The sequence below is a fragment of the Sminthopsis crassicaudata genome, chromosome 2, assembly GCF_048593235.1.
Source record: "Sminthopsis crassicaudata isolate SCR6 chromosome 2, ASM4859323v1, whole genome shotgun sequence".
NCBI classification, from domain to species: Eukaryota; Metazoa; Chordata; class Mammalia; order Dasyuromorphia; family Dasyuridae; genus Sminthopsis; species Sminthopsis crassicaudata.
This window is the reverse complement of record NC_133618.1, coordinates 510716558-510733179: the sequence shown is the minus strand read 5'-3', so window position 1 is coordinate 510733179 and position 16622 is coordinate 510716558. Positions and strand designations below refer to the sequence as shown.

Genomic DNA, 16622 nt, shown 5'->3' with positions numbered 1-16622 from the left:
AAGAACTTGCATGCTTAGGAGGAGCAAGTTCATTGGTTGAAGTAATTTTTCCCAGAAGCCCTTGCATTATCCCACGCCCATTCTCTGGGAGGATAAAAGAGGGCAGCTCTGGAGGAAAAGGGAGTCTCTGCTCTAGACCAAACTTGAGGCAGCTCTCTGCAGGAAGGGAAATCACTTCTCTGGACCAGAGTTAATGGCAACTGTCTGGAGACAACGGTTCTCTACAGGAAGAAGAATCTGTCAGAGAGATTTGAGTTGACACAGCAGATCTCCTCCCAGAGAGCAATGGGCAGCTTCTGGAGACAACAGCACATTACAAATAGTTACCTCATATGTGATTTAAATCTTATAGTTCTATTTTCTTCTTAGGGAGACTCTAGATGAAAGCCAAACCTAAGCTTTCAGCAATTTTCCTCAAGGCTCTATGGTAGTAGTATAAAGCTCCAAAGATTATGAGAAAAAAATTTGAACCTTATTTTAGGTGGTCTGACTTTTCCATAAATGAACCTGCCCATATGTTTGCATAGCTCCAGAGATAAGTGAACCATTAGTTGAGAAGAAAAGAGTAGCATTCCACCTACTTAAGACTCCCCATTGGTTGATATTGTTTGATTAGCCTGACATGCACACACATGTACACATACATATAATTACAATTTCTAAATTCATTGCCACAATATATCATTAAGAACTAATTAAGACATTGCAAATTGAACTCATATATCTGAAGGAGTATAAGAGAAAAGTGATCAGGATCAGGGGAATTAAAGAAAGATTTTAATATTTGTTCTTCCTTAAGCTCAAAATGTGCTTTCAGAAGTAATTGGGATCAGGGATCAGTCCATGAATCAGAGCTTAATTCAACCTCCCAAACTGTGGCAAATAGTCCCAACACAGTGACTTGGAAGCCAGCCCATTACAGCATGATCTGTTGCTCTTGGAAATGAGCCTTGAAGGAGTATGGCTGTCACTGGGAAACTTTGAGTAGCTAGGCAATTATTAACCAATTTAAAGCCTCTATGGGCATGAAACATCTTGCTTAATGGTTTTAGTGGAAAAACCCAATTTTAGAGAGTGATGTATTTATTTTAAAAACTCAATTGAATGAGAACTGGGGGACATTCATAAGAATAATCTTCCATCTTTGTTGGCTGCTAGAAGAAGAGAGATAAGTACTGTAAAGATGAGACTTCTGTTGTTTATTTTGAGTTTGTTCCTGTCTTGTACTTTTAAGGTTGAGACCACTGATACCGAGGAAGAATTTGATATGAGCAAGGTAATCTAGGACACATGATTGAGGGTGGGAATGTGAGATTGGAAATTTACCAAATTGAAATGAGGCAAACTAGTATGTAATAGTGTGAAGTATATGAGTTTTTACTAGCATTACAAAGCATAAATTACTAATTGAAGGTATGAACATGTCTGCAAGTATTTGTGCATGTGTATATTATTTTATTAACTGGGTATTCAAATGAGTTTTTTTTTCCTCATTGGAAAGAGTTTACTTGCAATACTACATAACATAGTTTATTAGCAATAAATCCAAATCTAATTTTCCATTCAATCACCCTGATGAACTGAACTTCAAGTGTTTTGGACCTTGAGTTTTCATGTGTGTGTGTGTGTGTGTGTGTGTGTGTGTGTGTGTGTGTGTGTGTGTGTGTTTGAGGTAGGTTTATATTGTGATATAACAGCATGTTTCCAATCTTTTGAAATGATTTCTAACACCAACAGTCTAAATCCTTGTATTTTGTGTTGCCAGAGGATAATAGTTGCATAAATCTTCCAGTTCAGGGGATTGGAAGAAAATAGAAAAGAGAGCAAAGTGGCTCAGTGCTAAGGCTTCTGATCGGATTATTTGTGGTAAATTTTAAAACTTTAGGAAATTATTCTAGATAGTTCTATCAGTGCCTACTTAGGAAATAGTAATAAATCAAATCAGATTCTATATGACTCAGCAGTTTCCTCTAAGAGGAAAGAGCACCTCAATTTTGGAGACATTTCTTTATTTTCACTCTAGTCTTAGCTACACCTACTGAGGTTCATGACTAACCAATTCACTTTCCTTCTATAGGCCTCCATTTCCCCTGTTATTAGTGGAGGAGTTTTGGTTTTTAAGAGTTTTTTAAAACTTAAAATGGAAGATATTTTTGTAATAGTATCCATTGCAAATGGTCTTCCTCACCATTCTACCCTTTTCAGGGATAATCAAAAGGTGGGTAGAGTCTGATGAAAGGGCTCAATAAATCTTTGCTTATGACTATGAAAAACCACCTTGAGGTACCTGCTACTAAGCATGCCATTGAATCAATAGGTCTGATTCTCTGGTTGATGGAAAGTTGACATGTAGGCTAATGTGATCAGGAACTTAAGGAATCACAGAGGCATCCTTATGAACATCAACTTTCATTAAATACTAGTAAGCTTATCCACAAAATATATATTTCTCTGCCTTTTCCACAAAGCATGATACTTTTCAAATAGTTATTGTTGATTGACCTTTGAAAGAAACAGTTTCATGGAGATTTCAGCTTGATAGAAAGCCATACAAAAACTAGATTTGAGTCTGTTGTGCAATTCATGAAGCATTTATGCCAACTCCTTCATTTTGTAGTTGAAATAACTGAAACCTGGAGAAAGAAAGTGACTTGTACAATTATTTATATAGGGGAATTAGGATTTGTACCCAAATCTCCTGTTGCCATCTGTTCTTTTACTAATCCCAGTTTTTCAAAAATAATTTAGACTTTAGAGGACAGAGCTCTTCATTTTACAAGTGACAATTTAAAATGATTTGTAAAGAGTTATAGTGCCTTGTGTATATTAAGTACTTAATAAATAAAAACTTGTTGGTTGACTAACACAGCCCTCCAAAAAATTGCAACAAAAAAAGGAAGAGAGAAAAAAAACAAAACAAAAAAAGAAAGAAAAAAAGTAGTGGGAAGAGTTTGATATTTGATATTTGAACCAATGTTCTTTTTAACATAGCATCTCTCCAGCAAATACCATTTTCTCCCTTCATTCCTCTTTACCCAAGTTGACCCTTGGACCAGAGAGCATATGAATACTCTTGTATTGGAGACCATAAAGGATAGAATTTTTTATACTTAGCTAAAAGCTTTGTCTCCTCTCTTCATATTTATATAGTATTAGTAGGTCTAGGACACACCAAGCATTTTCTACTTTGTTGTGTTTTTCCCAGCTTGTCCTTTTCCCCATTCTTTCTTTCCTTTCTATTTACTGAATTATTTCTCCACAGCTTTCAGGACGCTGGTATCCTTTTCTCTTGGCTTCCACATATAAGGGTTGGGAAAAAAAAGACTTTGGAGCTATACTCTATGAAATTAAAGTGACTATACATTATTTGATAATAAACTTCTCTATCAGGTAAGTGAGAGAGGAGGGAGAAGCTCATGGTCACTGTGGGGGAATAGACTAGTATAGGATTCAGGTGTGAAAATTGCTTTTCAATGCTGTAGGACAGTAATGGGACTAGAATAAGGAGACCCTAGGATGCTATGAAGACTTGTATTGGTAGAACTTAAACATTATAAGAAGTGGAGGAGAACCATTGGAATCAATAATATTTTCCTACCCATAATCCCCTAAGCAAGTCATGGCAGGACTTTTTAGATTTCATTTTTATTGAAAATAAAATTCAAGAAATGTCTTCTACATATTTCTAAGTTCCAGGGTTTTTTTTTTTTTTTCTTTCTTTCTAGGGAAAGAAAGGAATGTTACACAAGTGAAATGATTGCTTACAGAGTGAAAACTAATACATACAAGTTCAATTGTAAGTATCAATAAGAACACAATCCAATAGGAAATGGCCATCTATTGTCTACTTGAAACTTGCAAATGATATAGAAGACCTTTCCATTTTTTGGATAGTTCTACTTGTGAAAAAAGTGTTTCTTTACATGTCTATCCTTCTGCAACTTTCCCCCATTTTTCCTCTTTTGACCTTTTCTGTAGCTTTCCTTTAAAAAAATTTGTTCTCAGTTAACAAAAATATATTTCCTCTGCTTCTCACCTTCTACTTCCGCCCCCCCCCCCCCCCTGAGGCTGGGGTTAAGTGACTTGCCCAGGGTCTCAGACACTTAACACTAAGACCAGATTTGAACTCGGGTCCTCCTGAATTCAGGGCTGGTGCTCTATCCACTGCGCCATCTAGCTGCCCCTACCTTCTACTTTCAATTGGGAAAAAAAGAAGAAAATTGTAAATTTTATAAATATGTACATTCAAGCAAAACTAATTCCCTTTGACTATGTCAGGAGCAACTCCTCCTCTATCCCAGACTACCACTCTCACCAGTCTAGGCTAGTTTTTCCTTTTAAAGTACTGAAACCACCCTTTATGTTTAGTTATTCCAGTGAACTAAAGATTTGAGATGTTGAGTTTACTTCCTGAATACTAGAGTATAAAAACTATAATCTTCCTCAGGCTGGAATAATACTTCTGGCCACCATACCATTAAGGCAAAGGAAGAGTCAGGGAAACTATGCCCAACTGAATCATTTCAGTATCCTTTCTAAATATCCTTTCCATGGGACCTTCTTCTAGTAGTCTGAAACAGCAAAAGACTTTATATGCTATTTCCTAACCCTAACTCTAATCTAAACAGCCCTAGTTCCATTTATTAATCCTTGTATGGCATTGATTTAAGTTCTCTAATGATTCTAGTCAATCTTTTCTTAAATTTATCATTGTTTCTTCCTTAAACATCCTTCTGCAACTTTCCCCCATTTTTCCTCTTTTGACCTTTTCTGTAGCTTTCCTTTAAAAAAAATTTGTTCTCAGTTAACAAAAATATATTTCCTCTGCTTCTCACCTTCTACTCCGCCCCCCCCCCTGAGGCTGGGGTTAAGTGACTTGCCCAGGGTCTCAGACACTTAACACTAAGACCAGATATGACTGCAGAGCTCCAGATGTAAAACTGATCAGGGGGCAGAAGAAACTGGACTATCACTCCTGTTGATGAAGAGTATCAGTCTAGAGAGGATTCCTTAGAGAAAAACCAGTCACTGAATATTATTAGAAAGGGTTTGTCTCTCCTCATCTCTTGGATTACCAAGTGAATTCTTATCTTACTCCTTTACAGACCCTGGTAGACATGAATTCCATGTAGAAGATATTGATCCAGAAGATTACCTCCTGATTTCTACAACTAATCAGTTTGATGAAATGATCTTAGGGGTGCAGCTCTACAGTAAGTGTGTGTGTGTGTGTGTGTGTGTGTGTGTGTGTGTGTGTGTGTGTGTGTGTGTGTGTGTGTATTTCAATTCTCAATCCTACTACTTACATTTTACCCTTCTTCTCAATGAATGGATGATCTTTTCTCTTGCACCACTGAGAATATTAAGGCCATCCAGGGAGAGACTCTGTATTTAACACTGTTTTCCTGAAATCCAGGGCAAAAACAAACAAACAAACAAACAAAAAAAGACATCTCAATGATAATTTCTGTTGAGGTTATAACTATGTTTTCATGAGTAACAGTTAATCCTCTCCAATTGCAGGCCGGCATAAAGATGGGATCTTGAATGAAATGATAAAAGATAGATTTGAGCAAATATGTCAATTATATGGGCTTACAAATGAACATGTCATTGACCTCTCCACTACTGGTAAGTTTTTCTAGAATTTGTCTCTGATTATTGTGACAAGAAAGAGGATTCAATGTAAAATAGTCATTGTTCAACTCATATCTTCACATAATGTTCTAGTTTTCTTTGATACAGAATGGGGACATCCTTAATTTTTGATATGGGCTGGAGTCTAAGAGCCAATCATGTGTTACTTTTTTCTCCATAGATCAATGCTTCCTCAATAAAAAGTAGGAAAATTAGCATCAGCCCATAGCCTGTGACGTCTAACTTTGGATTATGTCTTAACATCAAGATGTCCTTTTGTTCTGAAATCCATCTGTATAATTGGAAGATTCTTTGATTCAAGAAGGAAAGGCTGCATTTGGTTCCAAGAGCATTGTTGTTCTAGCTTTACATCTTGTACTCCCCCTTTCTTATTAGCTGTGTGATGTTGAATAAGTTATTTAACCACTTTAATTGACAAACTTCTTAAAATGAGGTGCTCAGAAACAGACATACCTAAGTATTGTATGACCACAGTGTAACAAAATATAATTAGCAATTGCTATGATTTGTAAATTGCAATTTTATTAATTCAAAGTAAATTTGTGTTCATATATTTGACTGTCATGTCATGCTGTTTTCTTTCATGTCATATCACATTGTGTTTTAGAGTCTATATACTAATTTACCATTTATATCACCACCAAATCAATACTATTTTATACTTATATAATTGATTATTTAAATCTCAATAATAAACTTTGCATTTGTACCTGTTGAATTTCACATTATTTACTTTTATTTCAACATTTCAGCCTTTTGAGATCTTTTGAATTTTGATTTTTGTAAGTTTGTGACCTAGGAAAAAGATTTGAGAGTTACTGGAGACTGTTCTCTAGAATCAATGATCCAGACAAAAAGGCAACCAGAAAAGAGCAATAGGTGATGTTTGATACAGTCCAAAATACCATGCCAACACAATAGTTTATTCTCAAATGTGAGCTTCAAATCACCATAAATAGTATATACACATAATTTTAATTGAACAAATATATATTAAGTATCTACAGTGTACAGAACTTATACTTAATCCCAATGTTTCTCTCCCCATTACCAGGAACTACTAAGAGTAAATAGATACAAGGAGCTTATAGTCCAGTAGCAATATAAAATATATACATAAACATTTCTTTACTTTCTTTGCTTCTGGATACCCCTCAAACCAGATCAGATTAGATCAAACAAACAAAAAACACACTCTGGTTCAAGGTCACTCTGTTGACCTACAGCAATTAAAAAAACCATAATTTATAAGACCAAGTTATATTTTCTCTTTTCCTCTCAAACTGTTTACTTCTTCTAGTCAATCCAAGGCTATATTTTGTTCAAGCCAGTTTCACCGCAATCAAACAATCAAACAGGATATATCTATGGAAGTATATACTTATAAGGAATTCATGTAACTAGGGTACACTTGTGAGGAATAAGTCATTTCTCTGCTATGACAAGGTTCTTTTGTTCTCTGGTAATATTAATGCCCTGCTTCCTGTCTCAGTATCTTATTTATTTTTTTCTGAATGAGTCAAAGTTACATTTATAAGTAATGGAAGAGAAGTTTTGAGGTTGGGAAGGAACCTCAAAAGATTGGAATCACAGACCAGTGTTGAGAGGTGTCTCAAAATAATTAGCAGGCTTGAACCCATTTCCAAGTCAAGGGGAAAAGTTTATTGTAATTGTAACATGAATTGAAGTGGTTTAAATTTCAAGAGAATTTAGTAAGAAACAGAAGCAAGGAGATATATTTATTTAGTTCTCCATGTTATTTATATGCTAATTTTATAGCCCAAGAGATAGAATCCAAGGAGTGGTCTCTGGAATTTGGTTAATACTGACCAACAGACAAGTAATATTTGTTGACAGATTGTTACAATAATAGTATTCTTAGATTGGAGGTAGGGGACCTTAGGGTCATAGATTCCAAAGCCAGAGGACTTTAAAATCAATAACAGATTGTTAGAATAGAAGCCCCCTAAGGCCAGGAGACCTTAAAATTTTTATTGCCTCCACTAGAAGCTATATTATATCAGAAGGATTGGTCAAATTTTCCTATTCCCATTATTTTCTTCATTTAACAATGATTGCTCTCTTGAAAAACTTCCATTTGCAAAGAAGGAAGAAACCATGAAAGTGATGATATTAAGGTTATTGGTGGTCAGGGAGTTAAATGATGAGGTTAGTGGCAAGTTTGGGGTTCAGGGAACCTTAAATTTGATTTAGCTCCTTGCAATCCCCTTAGGATTCAGCGCAGGGAGTTGTGGGAACCTCTTTCTGGTAGTGCAAAGGTTCTTTGTAAAGAATCTTCCAGTGGGCAGAGGCTAGCTGCTATACCAGGAAGAGAGAAAGTTTTCTTGCCATGGCATATTAGGTCCTCTGCAAGGAGTGAGCTTAAAATTGGCTCTTTTTATAATAGAAGCATTGGCCACAAGCTGGGGGCTGGTCAGCTTGAGCTGGACTTTGAATGAGTGTCTCTAGGTTTGATCTTTAATTCAATGAGCTTGGAATTCTCCAGCTCCAGACTCAACTAGCCCCACCTATATAAACCACTTTTATCTTGATTCCCTGGGGTGGGTCTCACAGAGGTAGAATTCAAGGAGAATTTCTCCTTCAAGAAGCTTCTCAAGTGCTCTACTTCATGGCTTATTCCCAAAGTCAGAAAGAGAGAAAGAGAAAAAGTTTTGGGGCTCCCCTGGTCAAAATGAATGGAAAGGAGCAAGCATTTTTACTATTGCTTACAATATGTTAGCCTTATAGACATAATCTCAATTGACCCGCAAAATAATCCAGGGAGAATTATAGTTGAGGAAACTGAGTCAGATAGAAGTGACCTTACTGAGGTACAGAACCAGCAGATGCTGAGGACCTATTTGAATTCAGTTTCCTTATTCTACTCCCAGCATTCTATCTACTGTTCTACCTTGCTGCCTTTGTCTACTTTAAACCTATAAATCTAAGAGGTTTATTGAAGAATATTCTTTGTAGATAATAAAGATGTCAAGATGATTAGAAATTAGATTAGATTTTCCTGAGGTCTGTATGTTGAGTATCCACAAACTTTATGAGATTTCCTTTTTGAGATCCCAGATCTACTAGAGGAAGAGAGAATGGGAGCAGTAATTAGCTCCCCAAGAAGGGAAGCGGTAGAGATGGTAGCTCTCTGGAATGTCAGAGAAGAGTGCAGCTCCAGAGATGGTTTTCCATTGGCTATAGATTCAGAGGAGTAATTGGGCTGGGAATGGTTGGATTGGGAATATTTTTTTAAAGTTTCTGTCATTGACTTGCATTAAAAAGATTTTTATTTGTTTTCTTCTTCCCAAAGAGACTAGGGCAAAGAATGACTGAATTGGTTAGCAAAAAATGATTGGAAAGTCTGGTTTTTGGGTTTTTTTGTTGTTGTTAAAATGAAAAGTATGTCATCTGTAAGAACTAGGTTGCTAAAAATTTTACTTGAGTTGAGCTGACCTGTCTGAATTTTAAAAACAGGAAACACTATTCTCTAGAGGAGGAAAAAGAACAAGCAAAGTACCCTAAGGAGATTTTTTTTTTTTTTTTTTTTTTTTTTTTTTTTGGTCTCTAGCTTTAACTAGTTTCATTGAGGCCGAGGGCTTGGCTGAGGGCTTGCTACTTATCCGAGAACAAAATAGTCTTCATTTTAAGAAAGTGCTATTTTGAAATTACAAAACACTTGCCACAAAAATAAAGTCAGATTTAAATAATTGGAAAGACATTCAGTGCTCTTGGATAGGCCGAGCGAATATAATTAAGATGACAATACTCCCTAAACTAATCTATTTAGTGCTATACCAATCAGACTTCCAAGAAACTATTTAAATAACCTAGAAAAAATAACAACAGAATTCATATGGAACAACAAAAGGTCGAGAATCTCAAGGGAAGTAATGAAAAAAAAATTAAGTGAAGGTGGTCTAGCTGTACCTGATCTAGAACTATATTATAAAGCAACAGTCACCAAAACCATTTGGTATTGGCTAAGAAATAGACTAGTTGATCAGTGGCATAGGTCAGGTTCACAGAGCAAGATAGTAAATAAAAATAATCTAGTGTTTGACAAACCCAAAGATCCCAACTTTTGGGATAAGAATTCATTATTTGACAAAAACTGCTGGGAAAACTGGAAATTAGTATGGCAGAAACTAGGCATGGACCCACATTTAACACCACATCAAAATGGGTCCAAGATTTAGGCATAAAGAACGAAATCATAAATAAATTGGAGGAACATGGGATGGTTTACCTCTCAGACTTGTGGAGGAGGAAGGAGTTTGTGTCCAAGGGAGAACTAGAGACCATTATTGATTACAAAATAGAAAATTTTGATTATACCAAATTAAAAAGTTTCTGCACAAACAAAACTAATGCAAACAAGATTAGAAGGGAAGTAACAAATGGGAAAACATTTTTACAGTTAAAGGTTCTGATAAAGGCCTCATCTCCAAAATATACAGAGAATTGACTTTAATTTATAAGAAATCAAGCCATTCTCCAATTGATAAATGGTCAAAGGATATGAACAGACAATTTTCAGATGATGAAATTAAAACTATTTCCACTCATATGAAAGAGTGTTCCAAATCACTATTGATCAGAGAAATGCAAATTAAGACAACTCTGAGATATCATTACACACCTGTCAGATTGGCTAAGATGACAGGAACAAATAACGATGAATGTTGGAGGGGCTGTGGGAAAACTGGGACACTGATGCATTGTTGGTGGAGTTGTGAAAGAATCCAACCATTCTGGAGAGCAATCTGGAATTATGCCCAAAAAGTTATCAAAATGTGCATACCCTTTGACCCAGCCATACTACTACTGGGCTTATATCCCAAGGAAATACTAAAGAAGGGAAAGGGACATGTATGTGCCAAAATGTTTGTGGCAGCCCTTTTTGTAGTGGATAGAAGCTGGAAGTTGAATGGATGCCCATCAATTGGAGAATGGTTGGGTAAATTGTGGTATATGAATGTTATGGAATATTATTGTTCTGTAAGAAATGACCAACAGGAGAAATACAGAGAGGCTTGGAGAGACTTACATCAACTGATGCTAAGTGAAACAAGCAGAACCAGAAGATCATTATACACTTCAACAATGATACTGTATGAGGATGTATGCTGATGGAAGTGGATATCTTCAACATAGAGAGGAGCTAATCCAATTCCAATTGATTAATGATGGACTAAATCAGCTACATCCAGAAAAGGAACACTGGGAAATGAGTGTAAACTGTTATTTTTACCTTCTGAATCCAATTCTTCCTGTGCAACAAGAAATTCAGTTCTACACACATATATTGTATCTAGAATATACTGTAATATATTTAACATGTATAAGACTGCTTGCCATCTGGGGGAGGGGGTTGGGGAAGAAGGGAAAAAATCTGAATAGAAGTAAGTGCAAGGGATAATGTTGTAAAAAATTACCCATGCATATGTACTGTCAAAAAAAAGTTATAATTATAAAATAAAAAAAAATAAAATAAAATTTTTTTAAAAAGTGCTATTTTGTCCTGGATATTGCATATGAATGCTGACCTAAACTGAAGGGGGGTAGTTAGGAAGGTGGAGGGAGAACACTTTTAGGAGATTCTTCAGTTAAAATAGGTAATTCTTTTTTCTTTCTTTTTCTTTCTTTTTTCCTTTCTTTCTCTTTCTTTTTCTTACTTTTTAATTGTTTTTTTTTCTGATTTTACACACACACACACACACACACACACACACACATATATATATTTCTTTTAAAATACACATTTCTTTATGAATCATGTTGGAATAGAAAGATCAGAACAAAAGGGAAAAACCATGAGAGAAAAAAAAAGAAGAAAAAGGAAAAAAAAGTGTGATGAGGTTTAGGTTTTGGGGTTCCCTTTAGTAGGGAACCAAATGATGAGGTCTGGATTTAGGAAATCAAAATGAGATTAGGGTTCCTGGTGATCAGGGAGTTAAATGATAAGGTCTAGTGGCAGGTTTGGGGTTCAGAGAACCAAAAGAAGATATTTGGCTCCCCTACACCCCATGGAATTCGGTGCAAGGGTAGGGAGTTTGGGGGACTCCCTTCTGGCAGTGCAGTGATTCTCTGTAAAGGAATTTACAGACCTGAAAACCTAGATTGATAAAATAACTTTATTATAGGCATTGGGAAGTAAAGTTTCTAGTACACAGAAATCCTGACAAGAGAGGCATAAAGTCTTGTTAGGGAAATAGGTGAGTAGGGGAAAAGAGAAACACTGAAAGAGAATATCATGCCAGTGGGCAGAGGCTTGCTATGCCAGGAAGAAAGAGTTTCCTTGGAATTTTATCTCCTCTGCAAGGATTGAGTCCCAAGTTGGCTCTTTTTATAATAGTAGTCTTTGGTTACAAGCCAAGAGGGCTAGTGGGTAGAGTTCCAAGTTGGCTCTTTTTATCTACAAGCTGTATTTTAGCTTGAGCTAGAATGGAATAGAAAATCTTCACTTGAATAGGGTTGGAATTCTTTAGCTCAGAACTGAACCAGCCCCATCTAGATGAACCACTTTATCTGATTCCCTGGGGTGGTCTTTCTCTGAGGCAAGGTTGAAGGAGATTTTCTCCTTCAAGGAGCTTCAAATGCTTTACCTTATGGCTCATTCCCAAAGTCAGAGAGAGAAAAAGAGAAAGAGTTTTGGGGCTCCCCTCATCAAGTGTACATAGCATGTGTTGATTTATATCCATTTTCTATAGTTCCGTCTCTGGATGCAGATGGTGTTTTCAATCCAGTTTATTGGGATTGCCTTGAGTCATTTGAGCCATTTTTTGTAGAACAATAATATTCCATTACTTTCATGTGGGAGGAATGGATTTATTAGGTTTCCATAGTATAAAAATTGGATAAATGAAACTTAAATTAAATTGAAATATACAGGGTGCTTGAGTGGGGTTATCTCCCCTCAAAGAATGTAAGAATGTAGGGGCAGGGATTGGGGTAATGAGGGATATTGACCTAAGATTTGAGAAGAATCTTTAGTTTTTTTGCCCCTTCACTTTCCAAAGTTATCTTCCTTTTCTAAAATAGACGCTTTTGGGGGGATAGGGACTGTATTGAGTGGGAAACACCTTACTCTTTTAAGCATTTGATAGCTTCAGGCTTTCTTACCTCATTTTAAAAAAACTGAACCTAGAAACCTCAGGCAATTCAGAAAGGAGCTAGGAGATTGGGAAGGGGAAGCTCCCATTGGGAAATAAAAAAAGGGATGCTTTTAGGTTCTTACTAAGTGCTAATGAGAAAGTGAGATGATAAGTTCTTACTAAGGGCTAAGCCGGTACTTGACAATTCTCTAGTTCCGGCCTTTACTGGGAGTTTTACTTCTGTGACCTCCTGGGGAGGAGCTTGCATGCTTAGGAGGAGCAAGTTCATTGGTTGAAGTAATTTTCCCCAGAAGCCCTTGTGTTATCCCACGCCCATTCTCTGGGAGGATAAAAAAGGGTGACACATTGAGAGATAGAGAGAGTTTTGTCTGAACCAGACTTGAGGCAGCTCTCTGGAGGAAAGAAGAGTCTCTGCTCTAGGTCAGAGTTGAGGCAGCTCTCTGCAGGAAGGAAAGTCACTACTCTGGACCAGAGCAATAGGCAATCTCTGGAGACAACAGAACATTACAGGATGCTTCTTTTGTTTGGGTGTAGCTCTCTCTCTAAAACCATGCTTCTTGTGTCAGAGACACTCTTCCTCATGAGAAGGAAATAAACTTTTTCTTACACTCATACTAGGATTTTTGATTGTTTTAGTGTTTGCTATTGTCCCACGCAATTTGCAACTACTCACTTTCCAATTCTTTGACACCACAAAAAGAGCCACTGCAAACATTTTTACACCTTTGGATCTTTTCCCTTACTTTACAAGAGCTTTTTATTTTCAAACTACATGCAAAGATCGTTTTCAGCATTCCTGCAAAGCCTTGTGTTCCAATGTTTTCCTCCTCTCTTCCCACTACTCCTCTCCCTTAGAGAGCAAGCAATCCAGTATAGATTAAACATGTGCAATTCTACTAATTATTTTTATACATTTATCATGCTGCACAATAAAAATCAGATCAAAGAGGGAAAAATGATAAAGGAAAAAAAAGCAAGCAGCAGCAAAAAAGGTGAAAATATGTTGTAATCCATATTCAATCTTCATTTTCTTTCTGTAGGGAAATGCTCTCTATCATAAGTCTATTGGAATTGGCTTAAATCACATCATTATTGAAAGAGCCAAGTCCATCAAAGTTGATTGTCACATAATCTTGTTATTGCTGTGTACAATGCTCTCTTGGATCTACTCATGTTACTTAATATCAATTCACATAAATCTCTCCAGGCCTTTCTGAAATCATTCTGTTGATCATTTCTTACAAAACAATAATATTCCATAACATTCGTATACCATAACTTATTCAACCATTCCCCAACTGATGAGCATCCACTCAGTTTCTAGTTCCTTGCCACTAAAAAAAGGTCTGATATCCATATTTTTGCACATATGGGTTATTTTCCCTTTTTTATGATCTCTTTGGGATATAGACTCAGTAGAAACATTGCTGGTCCTTTGATATACACAGTTTTATAACCCTCTTGATATAGTTTCAAATTGCTTTCCAGTTCACAACTCCACCAACAATGTATTAGTGTCCCAGTTTCCCCTCATCTCCTCTTACAACTTAACATCATTTTTTTTTCTGTCATTGTGGTTAATCAGAGATGTATGAGGTAGTATCTTAGTATTGTTTTAATTTGCAATTCTCTAATCAATAGTGATTTAGAGCAACTTTTCATATGACTACAAATGGCTTTAATTTAATCATCTGAAATTTGTCTGTTTATATCCTTTGACCATTTATCAATTAGAGAATGACTTGTACTTTTATCAATTTGAGAGAGTTCTTTATAAATTTTAGAAATAAGATCTTTATCAGAAACACTAGCTATACATTTTTCTCCCCAAATTTATACTTTGCTTTAAATCTTGTTTTGTTTGTACAGAAACTTTTTAATTTAATGTAATCAAATTTTCCATTTTGTATTTCATAATTTCTCTCATCTTTTTGGTCACAAATTCCTCCCTTCTCCAAAGATCTGATAAATAAACTATCTCTTGCTCTCTTGATTTGTTTATGGTATCATCCTTTATGCCCAAATCATGTAACCATTTTGACCTTATTTTAGTATGGAGTGTGAGATGTAGGTCTATGCCAAGTTTCTGACAAATTATTTTCTATTTTTCCCTGCAATTTTTGTGAAATAGTGAGTTCTTATCCCAGAAGTTGAAGTTGGGGGTTTATGAAATACTAGATTATTGTGTCATATGTATCTAACCTGTTCCCCTGATATACCACTCTACTTCTTAGTACCAAATAATTTTGATGACTGTTGCTTTATAATATAGTTTTAAGTCTGGAATACCAGGCCACCATCCTTTGTATTTTTTTTTTTCATTAACTCCTTTAATATTCTTGACCTTTTGTTTTTTCAGATGAATTTTGTTGTTATTTTTTCTAGTTCTATAACATAATTTTTGGCAGTTTAATTGGTATAGCACTGATCAATTTAGCTGGAATTGTCATTTTTAATATATTAGCTCTGCCTACTCATGAGCAAATGATATTTTTCCAGTTGTTTAGATCTGACTTTATTAGTGTGAGAAGTGTTTTGTAATTGTCTTCATATAGTTCCTAGATTTGTTTTGGCAAATTTTTTATTTTGTCTGCAATTATTTTTTAAAAAAATTTTTCTTTCTACCTCTTGCTGCTAGGCTTTATCTGTAATATAGAAATGGTGATGATTAGTGTGGGTTTATTTTATATCTTGCAGTTTTGTGAAAGCTGTTAATTGTTCTCACTAGGTTTTTGGATTATTCTCTAGGATTATCTAAGTATATTATCATATAATCTGCAAAGAATAATAGTTTTATCTCCTCATTATCTATTCTAATTTCTTTAATTTCTTTTTCTTTTCTTACTGCTAAAGTCAAAATTTCTAGGACAATATTGAATAGTAGTAGTGATGATGGACATCTTTGTTTCATTCCTGATGTTATTGGGAATGCATCCAGCTTCTCTCCATTACAAATCATGCTTGCTGAAGGTTTTAAATAGATGCTGCTTATCATTTTATGGAAAACCTTATTTCTGTGCTCTCTAGCATTTGTAATAGAGATGGGTACTGTGTTTTGTCAAAAGATTTTCCTGCATATTGAGATTATCATATGATTGTTGTCAGTTTTGTTATTGATGTGGTCAATTATGGCAATAGTTTTCCTGATATTGAACCAACCCTGCATTCCTGGTATAAATCCCACTTGATCATAGTGTATTATCTTGCTGATAAGTTGTTGTAATCTCTTTGTTAACATTTTATTTAAATTTTTTGCATCAATATTCATTGAGGAGATTGGTCTATAATTTTCTTTCTTTGTTTTGGTTCTTCCTGGTTCACATATTAGTACCATATTTATGTCATAGAAGGAATTTGGCAGGACCCCTTCTTTCCCTATTTTTTCCAAATAGTTTGCATAGTATTGGAATTAATTATTCTTTAAATGTTTAGTAAAATTTACTTGTAATTCACTCCATCTGAACCTGAAATTTTTTCTTAGGGAGTTTCTTGATGGATTAATTCATTTTCTTTTTCTAATATGGGACTACTTAATTAATTTTTTTCCTCTTCTGTTTATCTGGACAATTTATATTTTTGTAAATATTCATTCATTTCAACTAGATTGAAAAATTAGATAGCAAAATAGCTCATATTTATTGCTTTAATTTCCTTTTCATTGATGGTAAGTTCACTTAATTTTGAATGCTGGTAATTTGTTCTTTTTTTCCTTTCTTTTTTTCTAATCAAATTAATTAAAGATTTATCTATTTTATTGTTTTTAAAATAAAATCAATTCAGTTTTATTAATTTGTTCAATAGTTTTCTTCATTTCAATTTTATTAACTTGACCTTTGAGTTTCAGAA

The 16622-nt window shown here is 35.1% G+C and overlaps 1 protein-coding gene across 1 annotated transcript; it reads left to right on the top strand.

Moving 5' to 3' along the window:
• The first annotated feature begins 1022 nt into the window (after positions 1–1022).
• LOC141553658 (major urinary protein 18-like) lies at positions 1023–6293 on the top strand. Its single transcript, XM_074285196.1, has 6 exons — positions 1023–1276; positions 3263–3390; positions 3726–3796; positions 5106–5213; positions 5524–5631; positions 5819–6293. Exons 1-6 carry the CDS (start codon positions 1184–1186, stop codon positions 5842–5844), a joined length of 534 nt encoding a protein of 177 aa, XP_074141297.1. The 5' UTR covers positions 1023–1183; the 3' UTR covers positions 5845–6293.
• Positions 6294–16622: the final 10329 nt, after the last annotated feature.